At 41.6% G+C, this 27,436-nt stretch overlaps 2 protein-coding genes across 8 annotated transcripts in view; one reads left to right on the plus strand and one right to left on the minus strand.

Moving 5' to 3' along the window:
• Window positions 1-7,020, minus strand: part of Brca1 (BRCA1 DNA repair associated) — an 81,737-nt gene extending 74,717 nt beyond the window's left edge. For all 4 annotated transcript variants that reach the window (XM_042674021.1, XM_042674020.1, XM_042674019.1 and 1 more), the window contains exons 1-2: window positions 6,829-7,020; window positions 5,688-5,782 (exon numbers count right to left, since the gene is read on the minus strand). In XM_042674021.1, coding sequence (XP_042529955.1) covers window positions 5,688-5,767 — 80 coding nt within the window. In that variant the 5' untranslated portion in view covers window positions 5,768-5,782; window positions 6,829-7,020. The remainder of the gene's footprint in view (window positions 1-5,687; window positions 5,783-6,828) is intronic.
• Window positions 7,021-8,061: 1,041 nt separating this feature from the next.
• The window catches only part of Nbr1 (NBR1 autophagy cargo receptor), a 40,866-nt gene continuing 21,491 nt past the window's right edge, over window positions 8,062-27,436 (plus strand). For all 4 annotated transcript variants that reach the window (XM_042671072.1, XM_042671083.1, XM_042671076.1 and 1 more), the window contains exons 1-9: window positions 8,062-8,165; window positions 15,315-15,424; window positions 18,443-18,505; window positions 20,645-20,663; window positions 21,991-22,013; window positions 24,240-24,434; window positions 24,747-24,824; window positions 25,953-26,167; window positions 26,674-26,841. In XM_042671072.1, coding sequence (XP_042527006.1) covers window positions 8,072-8,165; window positions 15,315-15,424; window positions 18,443-18,505; window positions 20,645-20,663; window positions 21,991-22,013; window positions 24,240-24,434; window positions 24,747-24,824; window positions 25,953-26,167; window positions 26,674-26,841 — 965 coding nt within the window. In that variant the 5' untranslated portion in view covers window positions 8,062-8,071. The remainder of the gene's footprint in view (window positions 8,166-15,314; window positions 15,425-18,442; window positions 18,506-20,644; window positions 20,664-21,990; window positions 22,014-24,239; window positions 24,435-24,746; window positions 24,825-25,952; window positions 26,168-26,673; window positions 26,842-27,436) is intronic.

Here is a 27,436-nt window from a genome sequence, read left to right on the forward strand (position 1 = left end):
AAAGTGGTAGAGTGCTAACCTTAAGTGAAAGAGCTCAGGACAGGGCCCAGGCTCTGAGTTTAAGCCGCACATTGATAAGAAATGTACTCATTATCTTGCTCATGTAATTGTAACCCCTCTGAACAGTATTTTCCACAATAAAAAAAAGAGAAAAAAAAGAAAAAAGGAAAAAACTAGATCATGTGACTAGCAGAACTTGTGACACTTTGGATTTTCCCTATTCTAACCCCATCGTGTTGTTTAATTTGTCCTATAATCCCTGTATTTTCTGAAAATTAGACTTACAGGCTTAATCAAATTTAGGTTCAATTTTTTTGGCAAAAATATTTCATTAGTTGGTACTATATACTTTTACAACATTGATTTCAGATTACTTTGCAAAATCAGTGTAAATTTTATTAAAAGAAATCTCCATCTCAGTATCTGTGCATCCACAAAATCCCAAGGACTTCCTGAGATATACTCATTTAGTAGTAAATACTTACTGAGCATCTACATGCAGGCAGTTTTTGCATACTAATGTATTTCCAAAAGAAAGCCTGCCTTCATTGAGTAAGTATTTTGGATGTAGTAAATAGGAGAAAAAGAAGAATAGTGATTTAAAAAAAAAAAAAGCTAGGCACTGGTGGTTCACTCCTGTAATCCTAGAGCTGAGGAGGTTGAACTCTGAAGATCGCAATTTGAAGCCAACCTGGGCAGGAAAATCCATGAGACTTACATCTCCAATTAACCTACAAAAAAGCCAGAAGTAGAGTTCTGGCTGAAGTGGTAGAGGGCTATTCTTAAGCAAAAAAAAATCTCAGGGACAGTGCCCAGGTCCTGAGCTCAAGTCTCATGAACAGCATGCATGCATGTGTGCGCGTGCGCGCGCGCACACACACACACACACACACACACACACACACACACACACGTGCACATAAACACACAAAGAAAAGAAAGAAAAGAAGAAAGCAGATAGAAGGGTCATGGAATACAATGAGTGTGTTCTGAATGTGAGCTTTAGAAACAGATTCTGGGTGGAAAAGCCCAAGCAGGATATCAATGAAGAGGTAACCTAGCAGTGTGAAAGGAATGTAGTTTTGTCATTACATGTGTAACTGCTTAGAAAAGGTTCACAAGAAAAGCTGGTGAACAATAACCTTGTTGTAAAGGGTTTCATAATAAAACTCTTATAACCATGGGATTTCTGACGCAGTACAGGGGCAATGAAAAGAAAAACACTAGACTAAGTCAAAAGGCTGAGTTTCCACTACCAACTCTTTATTAGCAGAGTACCTATTCAGGCTAAGCATTCTACTTCAGCTTTCTTCAGTCTCTCACCTGGCAGTTATTATGAGAATAAAAACAATCCCAACAAAGAGAATTCCCATTTGTGACTAAATCACTATTTGAGACATGCTAGAGATCAAAGAAATTCTTAGTAAAAGAAAAATTGGATTTAGCTCAGATACCAGATGGCTTGCTTTCTCACCACTGACTCAATTCCGAAATAATTATATTTCAGTATGGTAATTATAATCTAAGCTATACAAACACATTGTAAACACAAACGAACAGATTTAAACTACAATATGTAAAGAGGTGCCTGGCATTGGTGGCTCATTGCTGTTATCCTACCTTCTCTGGCCCTAAATTGAAGCCCCAGGATCGGCATACACACGCATATACACACATGCATATACATACACACACACACAATAAAAAGGTAATGACTATTGAAAGAAGAGCTTCAAGATGGACCAGAAATGAAAAGAATAAAACAAATTATAATGTTCCCTCCTCTAGGTACCGGTAAGAGTAAGTATTTACTATAAAAGTAACTCCAGAGCCAGGTGCCAGTGGCTCACACTTGTAATCCTCCTAGCTACTTAGAAGGCTGAGACTTGAGGATCCAGTTCAATGCCAGTCTGGGCAGCAAAGTCTGTGAGACTCTTATCTCCAATTAACCACCAGAAAACCAGAAGTGGTGCTGTGGCTCAAGTGGTAGAGTAGTCATCTTGAACTGAAGAGCTCAGAAACAGCGCTCAGGCCCAGAGTTGGAGCCCCACAACAAAAACAACAACAACAAAAAGTTGTGTTGTATTTATATGTGTGTTGGTCCTGGGACTTGACCTCAGGGCCTAGTAATCTCACCTCAGCTTTTTGGCTTGTTGTGATTCAAAGCCAGACCAGGTAGAAAAGTCTGTGAGACTCTTATCTCCAATTAACCACCAGAAAACCAGAAGTGGAGCTGTGGCTCCAAATGATAAAGAGTGCTAGCCTTGAGAGAAACAGCTCATCGACAGCTTCCAGGCCCTGAGTTCAAACCCCATAACTGACTCACACACACACACACACACACACACACAAAAGTGAAACTTGGGCACTAGTGGTGGCACATCCCTGTAATCCTGCTACTCAAGAGACTGAGATCTGAGGATTATGGTTAAAAGCCAGCCTAGACAGAAAAGTCTGTGAGATTCTTTTTTTTTTTTTTTTTTTGGGTCTGGTCATGGGGCCTGAACTCTGGGTCTGGGCGCTGTCCCTCAGCTCTTCAGCTCAAGGCTAGCGCTCTACCACTTGAGCCACAGCGCCACCTCTGGCTTTTTTCTTTTTTCTTATGTGGTGCTGAGGAATCGAACCCAGGGCCTCATGCATGCAAGGCAAGCGCTCTACCACTGAGCCATCTTCCCAGCCCCGAAGGTTTTTCTTTCTTTCTTTTATTTATCAGTCATAGGGTATGAACTCTGGGCCTGGGCGCTGTCCCTCAGCTCCTCAGCTCAAGGTTAGAGCTCTACCACTTGAGCCACAGCACCACTTCTGGCTTTTTCTGCTTATGTGGTACTGAGGAATCGAACCTAGGGCCTCATGCATGCAAGACAGGCACTCTACCACTGAGCCACTTTCCCAGCCTGTCTGTGAGACTCTTATCTCCAATTACTACAAAAAGCTGGAACTAGAGGTGTGGATCAAGCAGTAGAGAGCTAGCCTTGATCACTAAAAGCTCAAGGACAGCACCTAGACCCAGAGTTCAAGCTCTACAAATGGCAAAAAAAAAAAAAAAAAGAAAGAAAAAGAAAAGAAAAAAGAAAGAAAGAGCTAGTTTAAAGCCCAATACTTGGGTAAGAGGATTAAAGATTTGAGACAACTGTCTCAAAGAAAGAAAAAGAAAAAGGAATGTAAGATATTAAATCAACAGTTGATTGAAAATTTAAAAACACCAACTTGGCAGTAGCTTTCATTTTTACATCTTTAAGTATCAAATGTTTTTAATTGATGGTTTAATTTGCCAGAATGAGAAAGAACATTACGTTTTTATGACAATCTCTTGGGAATGTAAGATAAATGGACCCAAATGACATAGTATAGAAGACGTTATGATCACTCTTTATAATTATCTTCAGTAAATCTTATGCTTTTCAAAAGCAATCTTTCCTAGTGTTATTTTTTGCTTCCCTGGTTCTGATATTTCATAAATTAGGATGTAAATCTCTTTTAGCTCTTTTGTTTTTATTTAGCTGAAATGTTGAGGGATAGGGAAAAGATGATTACTTATAAATTTGTATCTCTGAGAACACAATTTGCATTTTCCTTCATCTTATCAGCTTGACTCTGTATGTGAAAAACAACTTTCACAAAGGCAAATTTACTCTTCACTGAGGCTATTTCTCAACTGTTGCCAAGTAATAACTATCATCATATTAAAACAAAAATAGGGTTGGGTATAGTTTCATGTTAAGCACATACTTAACATACAAGAGGCTCTGGGTTCAATGAATAATAAACTATAAAAGGAACTATAAAGAAACAATTGAGTTTACCATTAATTTAGTATATTAAGCGTTATTATGTCTTAGGTACTAAAGGTAACAAAAACTTCCATCTGTATGAAGTTTATATTCTGTGAGGATGGAGAAAAAGGATGAACAAATTGTTAGTCAGATAGTATCAAATATAACAGAGAACACTAAAGCTGAAAAACAGCACAAGGAATGTTGCAACTGAAAATAGTATCTGAAGACATCTCTTTGAAGGGTAGTATTTGAATCAAAATTTTCAAAGGATGTACTTAATGACTATTAAAATAGAAGAAGAGAAGGCACTAATTCTAATGTTCCTTTCTAACTTTTCACCAAGATATTCTCACATATGGATTTCCATTTATTTTGTATATTTTAGTGAAACTGTAAAGATCATCTAATGACTCTTTGGGGTTCTTAACCTTCATTGTACTCTAGACTCCCTTCTTAGAGCCATTTGTTCATTCATTCATTGTGCTATGGATTAAACTCAGGGCCTAAAGTATGCTAGTGCTCTACTACTGAACTATAGCCTTAATCCTGAGATATGCATTTAAATATATATTTTTTTGGGGGGGGTCTGGTCATGGGGCCTGAACTCTGGGCCTGGGTGCTGTCCCTCAGCTCTTTAGCTCAAGGCTAGCGCTCTACCACTTGAGCCACAGCACCACTTCCGGCTTTTTTCTTTTTGCTTATGTGGTGCTGAGGAATCCAACCCAGGGTCTCATGCATGCAAGGCAAGCACTCTACCACTGAGCCACCTTCCCAGCCCCATATATATATATTTTTTAATAACAAACTAATCCCCAAGCTGCCCAGTGGTGGCTCATGCCTATAATCCTAGCTACTGAGAAGGTTGAGATCTGAAGATTGTGGTTCAAAGCCAGCCTAGGCAGACAAATCTCCAAATAACTAGCAAAAAGGTGAAAGTGAGGGTTGTGGCTCAAGTGGTAGAGAGAGCACCACCTGTGAACGGAAAAAGCCAAGCAAGAGCAAGAGGCCCCAAGTTAAGCCCAGAACTGGGACATACACAAAAACAAAATACTTAATTCCTAAGGGTCTTGGAGGGTCTATAAATTAAATGTCAAAACATAGATATGATTTGTTTTTGTTTTGCAGGGTGTTGGTCTAAGGACTTGAACTTAAGGCCTGGGCACTGGTCCTGAGTGGTTTTGTAGCACAAGGTTAGTGTTCTACCACTTGAGCCACTCCTCCACTTCCAGGTTTGTTTGGTGCTTAATTGGAGATAAAGAGTCTCATGGCAGCCGGGCGCTGGTGGCTCACGCCTGTAATCCTAGCTACTCAGGAGGCTGAGATCTGAGAATCGCGGTTCAAAGCCAGCCCGGGCAGGAGAGACCCTGAGACTCCTATCTCCAATAAACCACCAGAAAACCGGAAGTGGCGCTGTAGCTCAAGTGGTAGAGCGCTCGCCTTGAGCTTAAAAGCTGAGGGACAGCGCCCAGGCCCAGAGTTCAAGCCCCACGACCGACAAAAAAAAAAAAGAGTCTCATGGCCTTTCTGGCTGGCTAGCTTTGAACTGTGATCCTCAGATCTCAGCTTCCTCAGTAGCTAGAATTACAGGCATGAGACACTGGTGTCCAGCTCAAAGTAGTTTTAGAATTGAAAGAAAAGCCTAAATGACACTCAATTTAAATCAGACTTCTGTCCCAATCCAGACAATTGGTGGACTGGAAAAGAAACTCTGTGTGCTAAAGAAGGATGAAAGGAGGAAGGAGAGTAAAAGGAGTAGTTTTCTATATTTTTAAATCTCTTTGGTTAAAATTTTAGCAATCTGACCTTAAGATTTACTGTATATTTTTCTCCTTAGTATGTAATGTCAACTCTATTCATTTGTTTAAACAATAAGCAAGAATCCCAAATTAATAAATTATTGTGTTGACTTACCATATTGGACACTCTAAGATTTTCTGCATAGCATTAAGGACATGCTGTACTTCTTCAATTTGAGCTAAAGACGAATCCATTTCTTTCTGTTCCAACTTTAACACATAAAATTTAAAGTACATGTAAACAGACTGCTTTAAAAAGTTTTAAACTAAGCAGGTTATCTACTATTCCTAAATAAGAGACAGTTAAGATTGGAGTTCTTTAGAATTATACCAACCTCAGAACTGACAATATCATTTTTTTTTAAAAGAAAATTCTAGCCAGGTGATTGGTGGCACAAGGCTGTAATCCTAGCTACATTGAGATCTGAGGATCAAGGTTAGAAGCCAGCCCGCATAGGCAAGTCCATAAAACTCTTTTCTCCAATTAACTATCAAAAAAGCCATTATTGGATCTGTGGCTCAAGTGACAAAGTGCTAGTCTTGAGGAAAACAAAACTTCAAAGGCAGTGCGTAGGCCCTGATTTCAGGCCTCAGTACCAACACAACACAAAATCAAATCTCTAGCCAACATTTCCCTGAGCTTCTTTAACTTTCTCTACTGGTTTCCCAATAGCCTTATCTCCGGATCCTCACCAAAAGCATCTCTCCAGAAGCACCTGTTACTACAATCGCCCCTCTCCATAATTCCTTCTAGAACCTTTTGAAAAACATTTATAGATCCACGTGTGTACTGATCCTGGAGCTTGAACTGGCCTTGGGTGCTTTCCCTGAGATTCTCGAGTTCAAAGCTAGCGCTCCACTTGCTGGCTTTTTGGCGGTAAATGGAGATAAGGGTCTCAAGTACCATTGATGCCCGGGTTGGCTTGGAACCACGATCCTCAAATCTCAGCCTCCCGCATAGCTAGTATTACAGGCGTGAGCTCTCTTTCGCAAAGTCTTGTCTGCTTCTCTTGCAACAGACATCCCTTCCCCCTTCTTCCTCTTGGTGTCCTCTTGGAGGAAAACACCATATCCTCTTTCTTATCCCCAGAACTCCTTCAGTGAGCCACAAACTATCCCTCCCCCGGGATTTCTGTCACATATACGTCTTAGGCCCCTCAGGTTCCAATCTTCCATAGCCTCCTTCAGAAGACCGCCCTCCTTACACCAACTTTCCCGCTTGTCCCCAGGGGCAACGTTTGGGCCTAACTCCCTACCCCAGGTCTCTTGGCTCTTGGCTCTTGCACCTTCGCCCAGAGAAAAACATGTAGGCTTCTAGGATCCCAGATATCTTCGGAACGTCTTCAGCAAACAACGTCTCAGCAGGATCACTGTGTGGCGCAGTCGCAATTACAATTTATCTGTAATTCCCGCGCTTTCAGTCGTCACGGAAACCAGCTGCTTTACCGTTAAGCAACAGCCTCTAGGAACACTGGATCAAGACACGTTAGCGGAAGGGCGGAGTAAAATAAGCCGAGACTTTCGGCGTTCATGATTGGTCTCTCATTCTGACTATCAATGACGTGATCAAAAAGAGACTGAAGGATAAGTAATTCTGAATTTTCTCTTAAGCACCCGCCCCCTCGCCTCAACGCTTCCGGTTGAGGCATATTACGTCGAAGTAATGGAGGGAATTGCCCTTTGAGAAAGCGGTATGAGCTCAAAATAGTACCAAAAGCGGTCGCCAGAACAGGCCTTTCTGCCTGCAATGGATGCCTCCAGTTTAGATTAATAAAAGAATGGGGGGGGGGGCGGGCTGGGAAGGTGACTAAGTGGTAGAGTGCTTGGGTTCGATTCCTCAGCACCATATAAGCAGAAAAAAGCCAGAAGTGGCGCTGTGGCTCAAGTGGTAGAGTGCTAGCCTTGAGGTGAAGAGCTGAGGGGCAGCGCCCAGGCTCAGAGTTCAGGCCCCAAGACCAACAAATAAGAATGTGTGTGTGTGCGTAAACCTAAGATTTCCAGCATGCACTGCAGAACGAAAAGCTTTTGTCAGTGTTTCTTGTCTAATGGACGAGAGCTTCCGACATTGGGAGCAGGCACGACTCTCACGGCAACCGGGTTGATTAACCTGGAGACTTCCTCAGGGTTAAGCGCGTCAACAGCTGTGGATTGGAGTGTTGTGTTTTCGTTTCGTGCAAGCAGAACATAGGCTAGAGAACCTGAGAAGTCCCATAATTCCCATCGAGTCCTCCAAAGGCCAGTGACCTAAGGGAAGGCCGAGGGCGTCCACTCAGCTGGGAAAGGGAAATCCGCCGCGGCTCACGTCTGCGCACTTGAAGTTCCACCCCCTCGGCCCCTGTGTTTATTATTGTTGTACGGCTCACTTAGCTTCTGCCCCACCCCCTCCAACGCATCTTCAACCAATCAATAGGGTGATGATTTTGAGGGACGTGTTGTAAAAGCCAATCATCTTGTCGGAAGTTCGGGGAAACAAGGGACTAGGTCCTGTCTCTATCCGCCATGTTAGATTCGCCCCGCAGGGATAGCAGCCGAACTGGCAGCGAACGGTCTTTGCACTGGCCACAGGCAGGCGCCCCCCGGGGGCGAGAAGCTGGTAAGGAAGTGGCTGCGGTTACCCACGGGTGGGGTTTAGTCGCTCTTCTAGGACTTTGCGGGGGGCGGGGGAGAGATTAAAGGGAGAAATCTTTTTAAGAGGGGGGGATTTTTCCCCCCTGTCTAGGGCAGCCAATCTTTCAGTGACCAGATTGAAAAAAACGCCGTTCGTGTGGTGAGGGACCGTGGCGGTGGATAGCACGAGAGGGTTGGAGAGACTGTGGCTCTGAACGCCTGGTTTCTGATGGGAGAAGGTCAAAATTCCTCAGTACAGAAAGAGGGCCTAGGCAAAGAAAACGAGTCTTCGGGGATTGTGACACTGTCTTGGAGGGAATGAAGTGCTAGGAAATGGCAACTAAGGGACATGACATTACCCCCACACAATCTTCTCGTTTTGAGACCATCTTAAAGAGATCGTCGTCTGGCACCAATTTTGATGTTGGAAAGGCCCTGATTTTCCATTTTGTCAGATATCCAGCTTTCAGGTCACACTCTCCCCATCGATTCCCGCTCCTCCCCGCCTTCCCCAAGGACTGGGATTGAACCTACGGTAGGCCCTGACACTCTACCATTTGAATTAGACTCCGGGCCCAAGTCACCCATTTTTAAAGCCTAGAGAGCTCAAGTTCCCAAGTCTGCTTCTTTAAAGGTATTTGTTGCAACTTAAATCATAGAAGAAAAGCTGATTTGTGCTAAATGAAGGTGAGTCAGGAGTGTCAAAAGATAAATGCTAAAGGCTTAGGCCCCCAACCTGATTGCTGACTGTAAACCTACCGGAACCGATGGTCCTAACAATAATTTTGATACTCCCCACAAGTTCAAGATTAATGCTGTTGCTGAAAGAATTTCCACATGGAAGCCAAAAGAGAGGCAGATTTTTATATGTAAGCCAAACAGAGATAAGCAGTTCTTTATGAATACTTGGATGTGGTCCAGCTAAGCTAGAGTTTCCCACTTCCTGTTTTCTCTCATTGGCAAGCCTGCTGGATGAACTCCAAAGTACCTAAACTAATTTCCATTTGTGTAATTTGAAGGAAAAAAGGAAGATTAGTTTCCTTTCAAACTCAAAAATGTGGAAGTTTCTTGAAGTTAGAAAATGAGAATCTATTTCAGAATGTTCACTTTTAGCAGACTGAGTCAGTCACTTCTCTGACTTTTTTTTGCCCAATATCCCAGGGTGGGGATGGGGGGCTGGCAAGGATTCTGTCCAAATCTTAAGGACTCCAGAAATTGTTTTCCATGTGAATAAATATTGGATAGCATCAGGATTGGTTTCTAGGGACCAGTATTATTTTGGCAGTAAACTTTAGGTGAAGTCAAAGAATGGAAAAAAAAAATCAGTATCCATGAGAATTCAGGTTCTTAAAATGACAATCTCAGTTATATTCATTGTGCAGTAGACTATTTAAAACTTTAAGGGTTTTTTGTTACTGTTGTTTTGTTTCTTTTGCCATGGAGCATGATCTTGGCCTGGGTGCTGTTCCTGCACCTTTTTTGCTCAAGGCTAGCCCTCTGCCACTTAGAGTCACAGCTCTACTTCTGTTTTTTTTTTTTGTGGCTAATTGGAGATAAGAGTCTCATGACTTTCCTGCCCTGGGCTGGCTTTGATCCAAGATCCTCAGATCTCAGCCTCCTCAGTAGTTATGATTACAGGCATGAGCCACCAGCACCCGGCTCTATTTTTAAGTCTTACAGCATGTTTGTTAAAATTCTTAGATTTCAGTTATGGTTTCAGAGAATTTATACACTGTGTGTGGTGTGTATGCGTGTGGCTGGGAATTGAACCTTTTACACACTGGCACTCAATTTACCGATTAGCCATACTCCCAGTTTCCTCACCCACTTTTTTTTTAATCCTTTCAATAACAATGTGAAAGAGGCAAAGCAGAGTTATTAGCCTTGTTTTACAGATTAAATAACTGAAGCTCAGAGGTTTATTGACTTGCCTGCCCATAGTTACATAGTTAATACCATGCCAGAGATGTATCTGGAACCCAAGTCTTCCCATCTCTTGGGTTCACTCCCCCATAATACAGGAAACTTAATCCTATTCATCTCTTACATACTGTGCCTAGAGCAAAATGGGCTTTCTGTAGCTGCGGCTTAAAAATACTTGATAATGGGGGCTAGGAAGGTGGCTCAGTGGTAAAGTGTTTGCCTTGCATGCATGAGGCCCTGGGTTCGATTCCTCAGCACCACATAAGCAAAAAGAAAAAAAGCCGGAAGTGGCGCTGTGGCTCAAGTGGTAGAGCGCTAGCCTTGAGATGAAGAGCTGAAGGACAGCGCCCAGGCCCAGAGTTCAGACCCCATGACCGACAAAAAAAAAAAAAAAAAAAAAATACTTGATAATGGCCAGGTGAAGTGGATCATGTCTGTAATCCTAGCTACTCTGGAGGCAGAGATCCATCCATTCAGAGTCATTCCTGAGCAAAAAATTCATAAGACCTCCCCCCCCCCACACACACATATGAACCAATAGCTGAGTGTAGTGATGCACACCTTCATTCTAGCTGTGAAGTTAGGCTGAGATCAAGAAGATTAAGGCTCCAGGTCTGCCTGGGCAAAACAGTTCATGTGACTACATCTTAACAGAAAAAGCTGAGTATGGTGCTACATTTGTCATCCCAGCTAAAGAGAGAAATGCAAATTAGGATACCAGTCTACTCTAGGCAGAGTGAGCTAATCATAAAAATAACTAGAGCAAATAGGTAAGTGCTCAGCAAATGTCAAGTCCTGAGTTCAAGCTCCAGTGCTGGAATACAGATTGTGTGTGTATATCTGTGTTTAAAAGCTGATATTTTTCCATGAAAACTTACGTTGTATTGGAATAGCTTAAACTACTTTTTCATAAAGTCATAGAAATAAACCAAGACAACAGAGAGAATTGATTGGTAAACAAATCTTTAATTAAAAATAAATAAGGGGGAGCTGGGAAGGTGGCTCAGTGGTAGAGTGCTTGCCTTGCATGCACGAGGACCTGGGTTGGATTCCTCAGCACCACATAAGCAGAAAAAGCTGGAAGTGGCACTATCGCTCAAATGGTAGAGTGCTGGCCTTGAGTTGAAGAGCTGAGGGACAGTGCCCAGGCCCAGAGTTCAGGCCCCACAACCAACAAAATAAACAAAGGAACTGGTGGCTCATGCCTATAATCCTACTACTCTGGAGGCTGAGATCTTAAGGAACACAGTTCAAAGCCAGCCTGCGCAGAAAAGGCTGGGAAACTTTTATCTCCAATTAACCATCAGTAAGCTGGAAGTGGAGCTGTGCCCTGAGTTCAAGGATCATGACGGGAATGGGGGGGGGGGGGACACTTAGTGGTAGAGTGCTTGCCTAGCATGCATGAAGCCCTGGGTTTGATTCCTCAGAACCACAGAAACAAAAACCCAGAAGTAGTGATGTGGCTCAAATGGTAGAGTGCTAGCCTTGAGCAAAAGAAGCTCAGAGAGAGTGCCTTGGCCCTGAGTTCAAGCCCCAAGACTGGCAAAAGAAAAAAGAAAAAATTAGCCAGGCAATGGTGGCTCACACCGGTAATCCTAGCTACTCAGGAGGCTGAGGTCTCAGGATTAAGTTTTAAAGTCCCTAAGACCCTTTTCTCCAGTTAATCAGCAAAGGAGCTATAAGTGAAACTGTGACTCAGATGTTAGAATGCTAGCCTTGAGCAAAAAAGCTGAGGGACAGCACCAGGCTCTGAGTTCAAGCCCCAGGACTGGCAGAATAAATGAATACATGAGTCTGATAGAGCACCTGCCTGAAAGCTTGAGGCACTGAGTTTAAATTCCAGGAAACACGTTTCCCCTTCAAAAAAAAAAAGTTTAACCTTAATAGATTTTAGTTTTTGTATTTTTTGTGTTAGTACTGGGGCTTGAATATTCAGGGTCTCTGGCCTTGAGCTCTCGAGTTCTAGCTTTTTGCTGATTAATAATTGGAGATACAAGTTTATTGGATTTGTCTGCCTGGTTAGCTTTGAACCTCAGTCCTCAGATCTCAGCCTCCTAAGTAGCTAGGATTATAGACACAAATCACAGGTGCGCTACTGTGGCATAGTTTATTGTGGGTTATTTTAATGTCTTTTAATTATTTATAGATTTATAAATGTCTTGGGAGCTAGAGATAGTGGCTTAGTGATTGAGCAGCAGCCTGCCTGGCATGCCACAGGCCTTGGGTTCTATCCCCAGCACCATATATATATACATTCAAATAATAAGTAATAAGGAAGGGGTATTGCTAACAATAAAATTAGTTCTGAGTTGGAAATTGTGAAAGCTAGCTGATAGATGCACAGGGATAGATACTGTCTTTACTGTCATATAGCTTTTAATTTTCCCTTAACAAATACGTTGTGGCTTTTTGCTTAGTTTTACTCTACTTTGTTTTTTGTTTGCTTGGGTGTTTTTTGGGGGGGTTGGTACTGAGGAGGTTTGAACTTATATTGTTAGTCAGGCACTCTACTGCTGAGACATGCCTCTAGCTTGTTTTGTTTGAGACAGGTACTTACTGTGTAGTCTAGATTAGCCTAGAACTTAGCGTGTAGCTTATGCTAACGCAAAATTCTCTTCCTTGGGCTGGGAAGGTGGCTCAGGTAGAGCGCTTGCCTTGCATGCCTGGGGCCCTGGGTTTGATTCCTCAACACCACACAAGCAAAAAGAAAAAAGCTGGAAGTGGTGCTGTGGCTCAAGTGGTAGAGTGCTAGCCTTGAGCTGAAGAGCGGAGGGACAGCGCCCAGGCCCAGAGTTCAGGCCCCATGACCGGACCAAAAAAAAAAAATTCTCTTCCTTCTGCTTCCTGAGTACTAGTGTTACAACAGGCATGTGCTACTATGTCCAGCTAGAATCCTTGTTTGTTTTATTTATTTTGATATTTTCTTCTGTGAGTACTTAGCTAACCTAGTTCCCTCCTCCCCCTTCCTGGGGCTTGAACTCTGTCTGTTGGCGCTATCCCTGAGCTTCTTTTGCTCAACAGTAATACTCTTACTATGTGAACCACAGTGCCACTTCTGGCTTTTTCTGAGTAGTTTATTGCAGATAACAGTCTCATGGACTTTCCTGCCTGGGCTGGTTTTAAACCTCAGATCTCAGCCTCCTGAGTAGCTAGGATTACAGTCATGAGACACTGGCTCATAGAACCAAGTTCTATAAAATACAGTAAAAGCAAAACTGCACAACTGAGCCAGGTGCTAGTGACTCATGCCTGTAATCTTAGATACTCACAAGGCTGAAATATTAGGATCGTTGTTTGAAGCCAGCCCAGTCAGGAAAGCCTATGAGATCAGACTTTTTTATCTTTGATTAACCACCAAAAATGACAGAAGTGGAACTCTGGCTCAAGGGGTAACATGCTAGCTTTAAGCAGAAAAGCTAAGGGACAACACCTAGGTCCTGAGCTCCAACCTTAGTACTGGCACAAAAAAAAACAAAAAAAAGGCAGTAAAAATCCTTAGAGCCGGGCACTGGTGGCTCACACCTATAATCCTAGCTACTTAGGAGACTGAGATCTGAGGGTCTCGGTTCAAAGCCAGCCTGGGCAGGAAAGTCTGTAAGACTCTTACCTCCAATAAACCACTTAAAAAACTAGAAGTGGCTCTGTAGCTTACATGGCTAGCTTTGAGCTGAAGAGATGAGGGACAGTGCCCTGGCCCAGAGTTCAAGCCCCACGACCAACAAAAAAAGAAAAAAGCCAGGCACGAAGATCTAAGGACCTCGGTTCAAAGCCAGCCTGGGCAGGAAAGTTTGTGAGATTCTTAGCTCCAACAAACCACTAGAAAACCAGAAGTGGCACTGTGGCTCATGCGGTAGAGTGCTTGCTTTAAGCTAAGAGTGCCGAGAAAGCGCCCAAGCCCAGAGTTCAAGCCCCATGACTGACAAAAAAAAAAATCCTTAGAAATTTTAAAATGCTAGATTGATTTTGTAAGTATGGTCACAATATAAATTCTCTTGGCAAACTACTTTTTTTTTTTTTTTAATTGGTGGTGGGGCTTGAACTCTGAGCCTGGATGCGTCCCTGAACTCTTGGGCTCAGGGCTAGCACTCTATCACTTGAGCCGTAGTACCACTTCTGGTTTTCTGGTGGTTAATTGGAGATGAGTCTCACAGACTTATCTTGCCGATACTGTCTTTAAACAGTGATCCTCAGATCTCAGCCTCCTGAGTAGCTATGATTTACAGGTGTGAGTCACCAGTGCCTGGCTTTTTTTTTTTTACAAGATTTTACTAAGTTACTCCAGCTGACTTTTTAAAAATTTTATTTATTTGCTTATTTTTTTCCCATCGTGTGGTCTGAACTCTGGGCCTGGGTACTGCCCCTCAGCTCTTCAGCTAAGGCTAGCGCTCTACCACTTGAGCCATAGCGCCACTTCTGGCTTTTTTCTGCTTATGTGGTGCTGAGGAATCGAACCCAAGGCCTCATGCATGCAAGGCAAGCAATCTACCACTGAGCCACCTTCCCAGCCGAGGCTTCCATCCCCTCCCATCCCCCACAGTCCAGCTGACTTTAAACTGGTGGGGCTTAAGCAATCTTCTTGTCCCATTCTCTGGAATACTTAAGACTACATGTGTGTGCCACACTGCCTGGCTTAACTTTTATTTTTAGTGTAAAATATCCTGATAACTTCAATAATAGTTAAATAACAGTTGTTGTGGCTTGTTTAAACACAAATCTTTATGGCACACTGAGCACAAATATCTTTATTTCTTAGAAGAAACAATTCTTAGCTAGGTGCCAGTGGCTCACATTTGTGAGGATCACAGTGCAAAGCCATCCCACGCAGGATAATCCTTGAGACTCTCATCTCTAATTAACTACCTAAAAAGCTCGAAGTGAAGCTGTGGTCCAAGTGGTAGAGCATTAGCCTTGAGCAAAAAAGCTCAGGGACAGCTCCCAGGACCAGAAATAAAAAAAAAAAATTTCCTATTTAACAGTGAGCTTTAAACTATATACAAATTCTGAAAAAAACATTGCAAATTCTGAAAGAGAATTGTTTCTCATTTGCTGCTATCTCCCAAGCCTCATCCATTTTAGATCTTTTTTTTTTCCATTTTAAATCTTTACAATGTTTGTTGAGTGACTATTTCTTCAATTTATAGAATCTTTCTAATGTGTTTTCTCCCCACCCTACCCCTCTCTGTTTCTCCTCTACCTATCCTCTTAACTCCAGCCCTAAGCATGGAACTACAGGTTACTCTAAATGTGACTTTCAAAAATGAAACTCAAAGTTTTTTGGTTTCGGATCCAGAAAATACAACTTGGGCTGATGTTGAGGCTATGGTAAGTATTTGTTTTATTTCTCAATGGTTTAAGTACAGATGTGTTTTCCAAAGGTCACTGATTTTTAGCAGTATTATTGTCATAGTATTTGTATTGAAGATATCTCCTTATGCAAGCAAATAAGTACCTTTTGAGAAACTCAGAAAGGGAAGGTAAAATTATTACATGAGGAAGTAGTGCTGTGGCTCAAATGGTAGAGTGCTCGCCTTGAGCTGAAGAACACAGTGACAGCGCCCAGGCCAAGAGTTCAAGTCCCACAATCGACAAAAAAAAAAAATTGAAATCATTGCGCGAGATAGGATTTAGAAACCCTATTTATTTTAGAAACAGCTGAGAAATGAATTGCTGAGGGCCTCACTCCAACTAAGCCTCAGGAGAATATTCTCTTGCTTGAAAACAGATAAATTACTTTTGTTTGTGAACTGCCAGGAATATGACTTGTTTTGCAGGAGCCTATCAATTGTAAATTGCCAGATGAGAGGTTAGGTATTTCAGAATTGCCCAGAAAAAAAAAAAAAAAACTCCCACAGATGCTTAGACAGCAGTCCATCTGTTCCTTTCTTTGCTAATGCTTTTCTTCATTTTCATTTGCCCTTTGTACTCACCGATTTTGTTGGGTTTGTAGTGGTCAATGTTTCACTTCTTGCACATGTGTACTTATCTAACGTAGTCCTTTGGCTAAAAACCTGCCTTTACCTGGTTATTGTCTGTGATGTTAACTGAAAAAGAAAATGTGTGGTGGGGGGGGAGGTGTAGTTGTACAGATGGGAGGGCAGGGATGGTAGGGAAAAAACAAAGGAGGAGGCAACAACGCTTGATAAGAAATGTACTTATTATCTTGCTCATGTAATTGTAACCCCTCTGTACTGTATTTTCACAATAAAAAAAACTTACTTAAAAAAAGAAAAGAAAATGGTGTAGAGATGTTAAATGTGATCTGATCTAGTCCTCTGCCTTTCAACAGGTATCTCTATATCTTAAACAAATGGTGGGCTGGGAAAAAGTCAAAAGTGGCTCTGTGGCTCAAGTGGTAGAGTGCTAGTCTTGAGCTGAAGAGCTGAGGGACAGTGCCCAGAGTTCAGGCCCCACAACCAACAAAAAAAAAAAAAAAAAAACAAGCAAATGGTTATCTAGAAAGAAGATCCAAATATGAAAGTCCAACAATTATCTTTCCTTCTTTCCTTTTTTAGTAGTTAAATGAGGAGCTGACAACTTGTCTTTTTACTTTACTATAAAATTTAAATCACCTCTCGCACCTGTAAGCCTAGCTACTTAGGAGGTTGAGCCAGCCTGGGCAGGAAAGTCCATGAGATTCTTACCTCCACTAAACTACTCAGAAAAAGCTGGAAGTAGCACTGTGGCTCAAGTGGTAGAGCCCTAGCTTTGAGCAAAAAGAAGCTCTGGGAATGCCAGGCACCAGTGGCTCACACCTGTAATCCTAACTACTCAGAAGGCTGAGATCTGAGGATTGTGGTTCAAAGGCAGCCCAGGCAGAAAAGTCCATGAGACTCTTATCTCCAATAAACCACCCAGAAAACTGGAAGTGGCACTGTGGCTCAAGTGGTAGAGTGCTAGCCTTGAGCTGAAGAACTGAGGGACAGCATACAGGCCCAGAGTTCAAGCCTCACAACCGACAAAAAAAAAAAAAAAAAAAAGAGCAGCAGCTCAGGGACACCACCCAAACCCTGAGTTCAAGCCAAAGGACCATCAATCAATCAATAAGTAAACAAATATAAAATTTAAATCATAAAATAATAATGCATGTCCATTATTAAAAGTGAAAAAAATCCAAACATATAAAAGAGAAGTTAATACTCCTCCTTCCATTCTCTCTCACATCTGCTATTCTTTTAGGGAACCAGTATTAACAGTATTGTACATATTTGCCCACATTTTCCATGTTCATGTAGAGATCATTCAATAAACATTATGTAGCTTGCTTTTCTTACCCAACAGTAACCCAACAGTGTATCATAGGCACAATTCTCAATCACTGAAGATCAGAGTTCATTCTTTGTTAGCTATATTCCACAGTACAAATGGTATTGTTGTACTGAAATATAGCTAACCATCTCTTCTTGAAAGATTGTGCCTAGGGTTGTGTGTGTGTGTGTGTTCTGGTGCTTGGACTCTGAGCCTTGGTACTATTCTTGAGCTTTTGTTCTCCAGGCTAGTGTTCTACCACTTGAACCACACCTCCACTTCCAGCTTTTTTTGGTTAATTGGAGGTAACAGTCTCATGGACCTTCCTGCCCAGGCTGGCTTTGAACTGTGATCCTCAGATCTCAATCTCACGAGTAGCTAGCAAGGATATTAGGATTACAGGCATGAACCAGTGGTGCCTGGCTTTATTTTCATTTTACCATTATAGAATATAAACTGCCAAAAGTATCTCTTTTTACTAATAATTTATGTGCTATTCTCTAAACTATCCACTGATCACAAGCTAGGTGGTTTAAGTTTTCACAGGTATTGCCAGATGCTTTGCAAAATAGTTATATCAATTTAAAGAAATAGAAGTCAATGCTCTGCCTGAATGGTTTGCCAAAAGTGGATGGTGCTACAGCTTTTTTTTTTTCTTTTAAAGGTACTATTATAATGATATAGCATCTTACTGCTTTAATTTGTATTATCTGGCTACAAGTAAATTTGAACATCTTTTCATAGACACTCTTGATTTCCTCTTCTCTGAATTTTCTGTACATTTTTGTCATTTTACCTGAGCTGTTAATCTTTCTAGAAATTTTGCTGATTCTGTGTTGGAGATATTAACCTTTTATCTGTTACAAGTTGAAATTATTTTTCCTAGTCTATTGATTGTCTTTTTAAACTTTTGTGGTGATTTTTTCCATTAAAATATTTTGACTAGGGTGTATACTGCTGATAGCTAGGTACTAACCCAGCATACATGAGACCCTAGGTTGAATTTCCGGCCCACCAACAGCAACAACAAAAAAGACAAAGTGCTTATTTTATATAGTGAAAAATACCCACTTTTTCCTTTCTTTTCATTTGCAGGTAAAAGTTTCATTTGATCTGAACACTATTCAAATAAAATACTTGGATGAGGAAAATGAAGAGGTAAAAGTATATTATAATCCCCATACTGGGTACTCAGAATCTTATTTCTCTAGAGTGATATGGAGTTTGAGAAATTCAGGATAGCATTTATCTAATTTATTTGATAATTGCATGTTCTAGAAGACTGGTAGCATCTAAGGTAGAGGTGAGAAATAGAGAAGCAGTATGAAGAATATCTGAGAGAAGTTAAAATTATATGATGATTTTAAGTTCAGATAGAACAAAAGCTGTCATTTATAATAATAAAAAACGGCTACTCTCTATGTATTGGTTTTAGTTTGTCAAACTAACAACAATATTATGGGGGGGTTCTTTGTTTCTATTTTTTGTCGGTCCTGAGGCTTGAACTTTGGACCTAGGTGCTGTCCCTCAGCTCTTCAGCTAAAGTAAGCACTCTACCACTTGAGCCACAGCACCACTTCCAGTTTTCTGGTGATTAATTGAAGATAAGTCTCACATACTTTTCTGCCCAGGCTGGCTTTGAACTGTTGTCCTTATATCTCATCCTCCTGAGTAGCTAGGATTACAGGCGTGAGCCACCAGTACCCGGCTTAATACTACATTTGAGGTACATTCTCTATTTTTCCAAGAGGGAACTGAGGCACCGAAAGTTTGCAACCAGTACCCGGCTTAATACTACATTTGAGGTACATTCTCTATTTTTCCAAGAGGGAACTGAGGCACCGAAAGTTTGCATAGCTTATATCAAGGCTCAGAAGCTTGGAATTAGTTGAGTTGATTCTGTGGCTCTGTAAATAGGTTCCTTATTATATTATGCTGCCTGTTAATATACCCAAAATAAGAGTAAGCAATAAAAATTATTCATACTGATACTGGTAGCTCACATCACAGAAGCCTTGCCTCCAGCCCAACTTAATCCTGTTTTTTTTAAACACAAGTAAACTGAGCCTCAGGGTACTTAAGACTACCACAGATGCAGAGCTATAGAGGTGGTCATCTCCTGGAATGTACAGTGATGACACTCTGAAGTCACAGACAATGTGGATCTGGCCACAATTAACACCTCTGCCTCTTTCCCTTGCCTTCTTGTTTTTGACTTGTTTGGTTGTTTTTTTTTGTTTGGTTGTTTTTGTTTTGTTTTGCCGGTTGTGGGCCTGAACTCTGGGCCTGGGTGCTGTCCCTCAGCTCTTCAGCTCAAGGATAGGACTCTACCACTTGAGTCACAGTGCCACTTTGGCTTTTTCTGCTTATGTGGTGCTGAAGAATCGAACCCAAGGCCTCATACATGCAAGGCAAGCACTCTACCATTGAGCTATTCAGGAGGCTGAAATCTGAGCATCAAAGTTCAAACCCAGCTCAGGTAGGAAAGTCCATGAGATTCTTATCTCAACCACCAAAAAGCTGTGTTTCAAGTGATAGAATGCTGGCCTTGAGCAAAAAGATCATGGACAGTGTGCCCAGGTCCTGAGTCAAGCATGTGGACTAGCAGTGGCTCACACCTGTAATCTTAGCTACTCAAGAGGCTGAAATCTGAGGATCATGCTTCAAAGGCAGCCCAGGCAGGAAAGACCATGAAACTCCTATCTCTAATAAACTACTAGAAAACCGGAAGTGGCGCTGTAGCTCAAGTGGTAGAGCGAGCGCTCAGCTTGAGCTGAAGAGCTGAGGGACAGCGCCCAGGCCCAGAGTTCAAGCCCCACGACCGACAAAAAATAAATAAATAAATAAAGCCAGGAGCTGGTGGGTCAGGCCTGTAATCCTAGCTACTAAGGAGGCTGAGATCTGAGGATTGCGGTTCAAAGCCAGCCCAGACAGGAAAGTCCATGAGATTCTTATCTCCAATAAACTTCCAGAAAATCAGAAGTAGCACTGTGGCTCAAATGGAAGAGCTCTCGCCTTGAGCTGAAGAGCTGAGGGACAGTGCCCAGGGCCAGAGTTCAAGCCCCATGACTGGGAGGGGAGGAGAAGGGAAGAGGGAAGACAGAGAGAGAGAGAGAGAGAGAGGGAAAAGAAAAGAAAAAGAAGGAAGGAAAGAAAGAAAGAAAGAAAATAATTCTTAGCAAGTGATACTGGAAACGTTGAACCCCTACCTTGAGATTATCATATGAGACTTGTCTTGTTAACAAATGCTAAAATGATAGGTGCTTGTAATTCACAGTTGCTTTTTTCTCTTTATAGGTATCCATCAACAGTCAAGGTGAGTCCCTGACAGAATCTATTTAGCTTTATATAAAATTTTCTCTGCTCACTGAGGCATTTCCATTTATACATGTTATTTTTTATATATAGGATGATGCTTTTGTGTATTATAAGGACAGCTTTAATGGAGGTTCTCTTGTATTTAAGGTGCAGATTCTCTATGCCTCCCAGTTTGTCACATAATTTTTTCCCTTGGTATTGCATTTGTCTCTGACTAGGCATATGTGTTAATATCATCTTACAACTTTTAAACTTCATGTTCCCAAAGTTTACCTGTTGATTGTTTTTTTCAGAGCTTTGAATACATTTTTCCACAGGAACCATGTTATATTTGAAGGTTATTTCCCAAGCTGGCCCCCAACAATAATCAACTGAAATAATATAGTGCTTATAACATACTACAATCCATGAGCAGGGCTCTGGTGGCTCATACCTGTAATCCTAGCTACTCAGGAGGCTGAGGTCTGAGAATTGTTGGAAACCAGCCATGCAGAAAAGTCCAAGTGAGACTTTTATTTCCAATTAACCACTCAAAACCTGGAAATGGAACTGTAACTGAATGTGGTGGAGCACTAGCCTTAAGCAAAAAGAGCGTAGGGACAATGCCAGACCTTGGGTTTAAGCCCACGACTGAAAAAAAAATTTTTTTAATGTAAAAAAAAAAAGCCATGAACTGCCTTGAATCCTACTGTGAAGGAGCTGGGTTTGGTTTTGTAACTAAAAGACTAGAGTAGAAAAGAGAGACTTAAGGAGGGAGAAGTGATCTGCAGTGGGCAGAGTAGGGAGTTTGTTAGCAAAAAGGTAGTAGTTATATATAATGATTGTGAACTAAGAATTAAATCAAGCTTGGCTATATTTCTCTTTTAAATAAATTTTAGTGTATACATTTAAGGTATAAGAAATCTTGCATTGGCCTGGCGACAAAAAAGAAAAAAGTGATTGCACATATATAAAGATAGTACAATAATAGTTCCTGTAGTGGGATAAATTAAAGTATGTAGCATCTCACCTGGTTATCCATCCCTCCACTCTACCTCTGTCCCCAAGGCAAGGGCAGCTATAATCTACTCCCATTAGCAAAAATCCTGAGGACTACACACTATTATTAGCTATTGTTCTCGTGCTGTACATTAAAAGTGTAGGATTAACCAGCCATAGTGATGTAAGCCTGTAAGCCAAGGACTTGGGAGCTGTAAATTTGAAGCTAGTTACAGAGCAAGATACTGTCTAGAAACTAAACAAACTACCTGTAGAATTACTATTTATTTGCTAGAATGTTTACAACTCATGAAGAAATGTTACTGTGTATCTTTTTGCTCTTTTAGGAGAATATGAAGAAGCACTTAAGGTAATTCTTATTTCATCTTATTTTCAACTAATTTAAAAATATTCCTTGGGAGTGGCGCTGTGACTCAAATGGAGGGGCACTAGCCTTGAGCAAAAGGAGCTCGGGAACAGCACCAAGGCCCAGAGTTCAAGAACTAGGACTGGCAAAAAAAATATAAATAAATTTTTAAAAATTCCTTGATTAAAACTTGAATTTTTTTAGAAATTAGGGAGACTGCAATAAGTTGAGCATATCACTCAGCAAAAGATTCTTCTAAGCCAGGTATCCATGGCTCATACCTGTACTACTAGCTACTCAGGAGGCTAAGATCTGATGATTGCAGTTTAAAGCCAGCCCAGGCAGGAAAGTCCAAACATTCTTATCTCAAATTAACCACAAGAAAACTGGTGGTAGCACTGTGGCTCAGTGGTTGCGCACTAGCCTTGAGCAAAAAGCTCAGGGAGAGTGCCCAGGCCCCTAAGTTCATGCCCTTACAACTGGTGGGGGAAAGGGATGGGGGGATTCTTTTCATTCTTCTAGCCAAGTACTGGTAGGTCATGCATGTAATCCTAACTACTCATAAGGCTGAGATCTGGAAGATCACAATTTGATGCCAGCATAGGCAGAAAAGTTTGCTGGACTGCATCGCTAAAAAAACTACCATTTGGAAGGCTAATGTGGGGATCTCCATTTGAGGCCAAAATGGGCAGTACAGGGAAACCCTGTCTCAAAACAGAGAAATATTAACACAGTTAATGCAAAATCTCACCTAAAACTTGCTACACTAAAAACCTAAATTTGGGCTGGGAAGGTGGCTCAGTGGTAGAGTGCTTGCCTTGCATGCTTGATGCCCTGGATTCCCTTCCTCAGCACCACATAAGCAGAAAAAAAAAAAAAGCCAGAAGTGGCGCTGTGGCTCAAGTGGTAGAGTGCTAGCCTTGAGCTGCAGAGCTGAGGCACAGCGCGCCCAGGCCCAGAGTTCAGGCCCCACAACCAGACCCCCCCAAAAAAAAAAAACAAAAACTAAATTTAAGGCAGGTGCTAGTGGCTCACACCTGTTATCCTAGCTATTCGGAAAGTTCAGATCTGAGGATCCCAGTTCAGAGCCAGCCCAGGCAGGAAAGTCCATGAGACTCTTTATTTTCAATAAACTACTCAAAAAAGCCAGAAGTGGGGGCTTGGAAGGTGGCTCAGTGGTAGAGTGCTTGCCTCATATGCATGAGGCCCTGGGTTTGATTCCTCAGCACCTCATAAGCAGAAAAGGCCAGAAGTGGTGCTGTGGCTCAAGTGATAGAGCACTAGCCTTAAGCTGAAGAGCTAAGATATCTTAGCAGCTGGGTGCTGATGGCTCACACCTGTAATCTTCCCTACTCTGGAGGCTGAGATCTAAGGATTGTGGTTTAAAGCCAGCCCAGGCAGGAATGTCCATGAGACTCTTATCTCCAATTAGCCTCCAGAAAACTGGAAGTGGTGCTGTGACTCAGAGGTAGAACACTAGCCTTGGACCAAAGAGTTCAGGGACACCATCCAGGCCCTGAGTTCAAGCCCCATGGCCAACCTCAATTATATTGGGAATGGAACCCAAGACTAAATTTGAAATTAATTTGGGTTTCATATACACCTTATACACATAGCCTAGATGTAATTTTTTGTTTTTTTGTTTTTTTGTTTTTTTTTGGTCTTTTTTGGTACTGGGAATCAGACCCAAGATGTTGTACTTGCTAGGAAAGCCCTTTGCCTTGAGCTACATCCCAGCCCTCTACAGTTTATTTTATTTATTCATTTATTTTTTTGCCGGTCATGGGGCCTGAACTCTGGGTCTGGGTGCTGTCCCTCAGCTCTTCAGCTCAACTAGCGCTCTACCACTGGAGCCACAGCACCACTTCTGGCTTTTTCTGTTTATGTGGTGCTGAGGAATCGAACCCAGGGCCTCATGCTCACAAGGCATGCACTCTACCGCTGAGCTACCTTCCCAGCCCCTACAGTTTTTTTTTAATACACCATTGTTTTGGTTGCAGTTTGGCTTATAAGACCAGCTGTAGAATTTTCCATTTTTGCATCATGTCAGTGCCTCCAGTACTTTGATTTTGTAGGATTTCACATTAGGTACACTCAACTTATATTTTTTAATATTGCAAGCAAAAATCATAGCATAATTCACTGCACTTTTCTATTTCTGTGCTTTCAAAGTCCATTTGGAAAGGAGAATCACACAGTATGTGTTTGTTTTGTAACATATGCTCTCAGATGGCAGTTAAGCAGGGAAACCAACTGCAGATGCAAGTCTATGAAGGGCACCATATTGTTGATGAAGCCCCACCTCCAGTTGTTGCAGAAAAACGGACAGTTGCCAGGCCAGGGAAGAAGCCACTTGCACATTATTCTTCACTAGTGAGAGTTTTGGGATCAGAGATGAAGACTCCAGAGGAGCCAACAGTACAGGTATGTCCAGTTCTCTAACCTTTTGTCTCGTTGTCCTTAATAGAAAATTTGAGTATGCACCAAAGATTTGGGAGTTACTGTGACCATTTTCCTATAATATTTTGAAACAGGTAGCTATGGTTTATTTCTAGAGATAGAGCAGCATAGTAGAATACACACTTTGTTTTATTTTTCTGTTCCTTCACACTGTGACTGTTAAAACCATATGTTTATATAATTTGGCAACAGAAATCTCAAAATAATACATTTCAGAAAAATTGTTAAAAATAAGAAAAATAACTTCCAGGAATCTTGGATTCTGTTTTCTTGTAGTCATTTCCACTTGCTCCTTGTGACAGAAACCAGCCTCAAGATAAACCCCCAGACTGGTTCACCAGCTATCTGGAAACAGTGAGTATTCTCTCTGATTTGGCTTCTAGTAGCATTGTTGGCATCAGTGGAATGTGGCAGAAATGGGAAGTCGAATATACATGGTTGTTAACCTCTGCTACAGATGAATGAGGAATGATAGCTAGTAATTTCTAGACTCAGAGTAGATATGGTTAAGAAAGCTCTAACTTTTGTCCTTGTATGTATGTATGTATGTATGTATATATGATGTATGTATGTATTTAGTCAGTTGTAGGAGTCTCACAGCCTTTCCTGCCTGAGCTAACTTCAAACTGTGATCCTCAAATCTCAGCCTCCTGAGTAGCTAGGATTACAGGCATGTGCCACAGGTGCCCAGCCCTCAAATTTTTTTGTATTAGTCCTGGGGCTTGAACTTAGGGCCTGAGCTCTGTATCTGAGCTTTGGTGCTCAAGGTTAGTGCTCTACCACTTAAGCCACATCTCTACTTCCAGCTTTCTGGTGGTTACTTGGAAATGAGTCTCATGGACTTTCTTGCCTGAGCAAGCTTTAAACAGAACCTGGCTCTTAACTCTAGTTAAATAGTAAAATGTCTAACAGGAGGTATTGCTCGAGAGGTAGAGCCTCAACCTTGAGAAAAAAAGCTGAGGTAGATTCCAAGTCTTTGAATTTAAACCCTGGTACTGGCACACACAGAAAAAGAAGAAATCTACTCAGCAAAAGGATTTCTTGGTATTTTCTTTTCTTTTCTTTTCCAGTCATGGAGCTTGAACTCTTAGCCTGGGTGCTGTCCTTGTGTCCTTCAGCTCAAGGCAAGCACTCTATCCCTTAAGCCACAGCACCACTTCTGGTTTTCTGGTGGTTAATTGGAGATAAGAGTCTCATGGACTTTCCTGCCCAGGCTGACTTTGAACCATGATGTTTAAGTCTCAGCCTCTTGAGTAGCTAGGATCACAGGCATGAGCCACCAATGCCCAACATGGTATTTTCTTTGAACTAAGTGAGCAATGGAAGATTATAGACTTTTTGTTATATTTGTGTTTATTCATTCAATAGCTACTAATTGTTTATTATTCTTATAGTTATACCAGAGATGTGTGATTTCCAGTATGTTGATATCTTCACAGAATTGTTAACTAAATTCCCCCCCCCATCCTCTCTCTTTTCTAGTTCAGAGAGCAAGTGGTTAAAGAAACAGTTGAGAAGCTTGAACAGAAATTACATGAGAAGCTTGTCCTCCAAAACCCACCATTGGGTTCCTGTACCTCAGAAGGCTCAATGCCTGTTTCAGAGGAAACCCTGTTTTTTCCAGAAAATCAGTTCAGCTGGTATATTGCTTGCAGCAACTGCCAAAGAAGGATTGTTGGTGTGCGCTACCAGTGTAGGTAAGTAGTCACTTGGGAATAGTCAGGTGTTGGTAAGCCTTAGGGGAGAGACTTCTTAGAATTCTATATAGTTAAAGGGAAACTGGGTGTCTTCTGTCTCTGGAACCTTAGATGTCTTAACTCTGAGTTGGAATGACAAGCTGTTCTTCACCTCTGTGTTTTAATAGGTTAAAGAATACCATTCTGATTGCTATGTTTACATACACATTTGTATCAACCGAAGCAAGTAAAGCTGTATTCCCCAAGACAAAATTAGAACAAAGGACAGTTTACCATTTTGTTACAAATGCTCTCATTTCTTGCTTCCCCCCATAGATTGTCCCACAAAAAAAAATAGACATAAATTAATTTCATTATCCTTACTTTATTAATGAGGATTACCAAGATTTGGCATTACTAGGTGACAGGCATAGTTTACCATCTAGCTGGTAATGGAGTAAATACAGTAGTGGACTTTTACCTCACTGCCTCAAGTGACATTCTTATCATGCCATTCTTTACCACAGCCTGTGCCCATCCTACAATATTTGTGAAGATTGTGAGGCAGGACCATATGCCCATGACACTAACCATGTCCTGCTGAAGTTACGGAAGCCCATTGTGAGTTCTTCTGAATCATTTTCTCATTCAAAGTACTCTACTCCTCGTCTCCCTGCTGCTCTGGAACAAGTCAGGTAAAACCATATACTTGGCGTCCTTGTTCTCTAATTGTCTTCTTAGTTCTGATGACACAAAATGCTGAAGATCAAAAAACTCCTATGAGGTCAGGAGTAGTGACTCAAGCTGTAATCTCAGCATTTCAGATGCTAAAGCAAGAAGACAGAGTTTGAGGCCTCCCAGATAACATGAGACTCTGTTTCAAAAATAACAGAGGGGCAGGGTGCTGGTGGCCCACACCTGTAATCCTAGCTGCTATAAAGACCGAGATCTGAGAATCACTTCAAAGCCAGCATGAGACTCTTATCTTCAATTAACCACCAGAAAATGGGAAGTGGCTCTATGGCTCAAGTGGTAAAACACTTGCCTTGAGCTGAAGAGCTCAGGGACAGAATTCAAGCGCCACAACCAACAAAAAATAAATAAATAAAGTAAAAAGTAACAGAGGGGCTGGGAATGTGGCTTAGTGATAGAGTGCTTGCCTAGCATGCATGAAACCCTGTGTTTGATTTCTCAGTACCCCAAAAAGAAACAACTAGTGGCACTGTGGCTCAAGTGGTAGACTACTAGCCTTGAGCAAAAGAAGCTCAAGGTCAATGCCCAGGCCCTGAA

Source organism: Dipodomys spectabilis, unplaced genomic scaffold (assembly GCF_019054845.1).
Source record: "Dipodomys spectabilis isolate Male_0828 unplaced genomic scaffold, ASM1905484v1 ptg000018l, whole genome shotgun sequence".
Taxonomy (NCBI): domain Eukaryota; kingdom Metazoa; phylum Chordata; class Mammalia; order Rodentia; family Heteromyidae; genus Dipodomys; species Dipodomys spectabilis.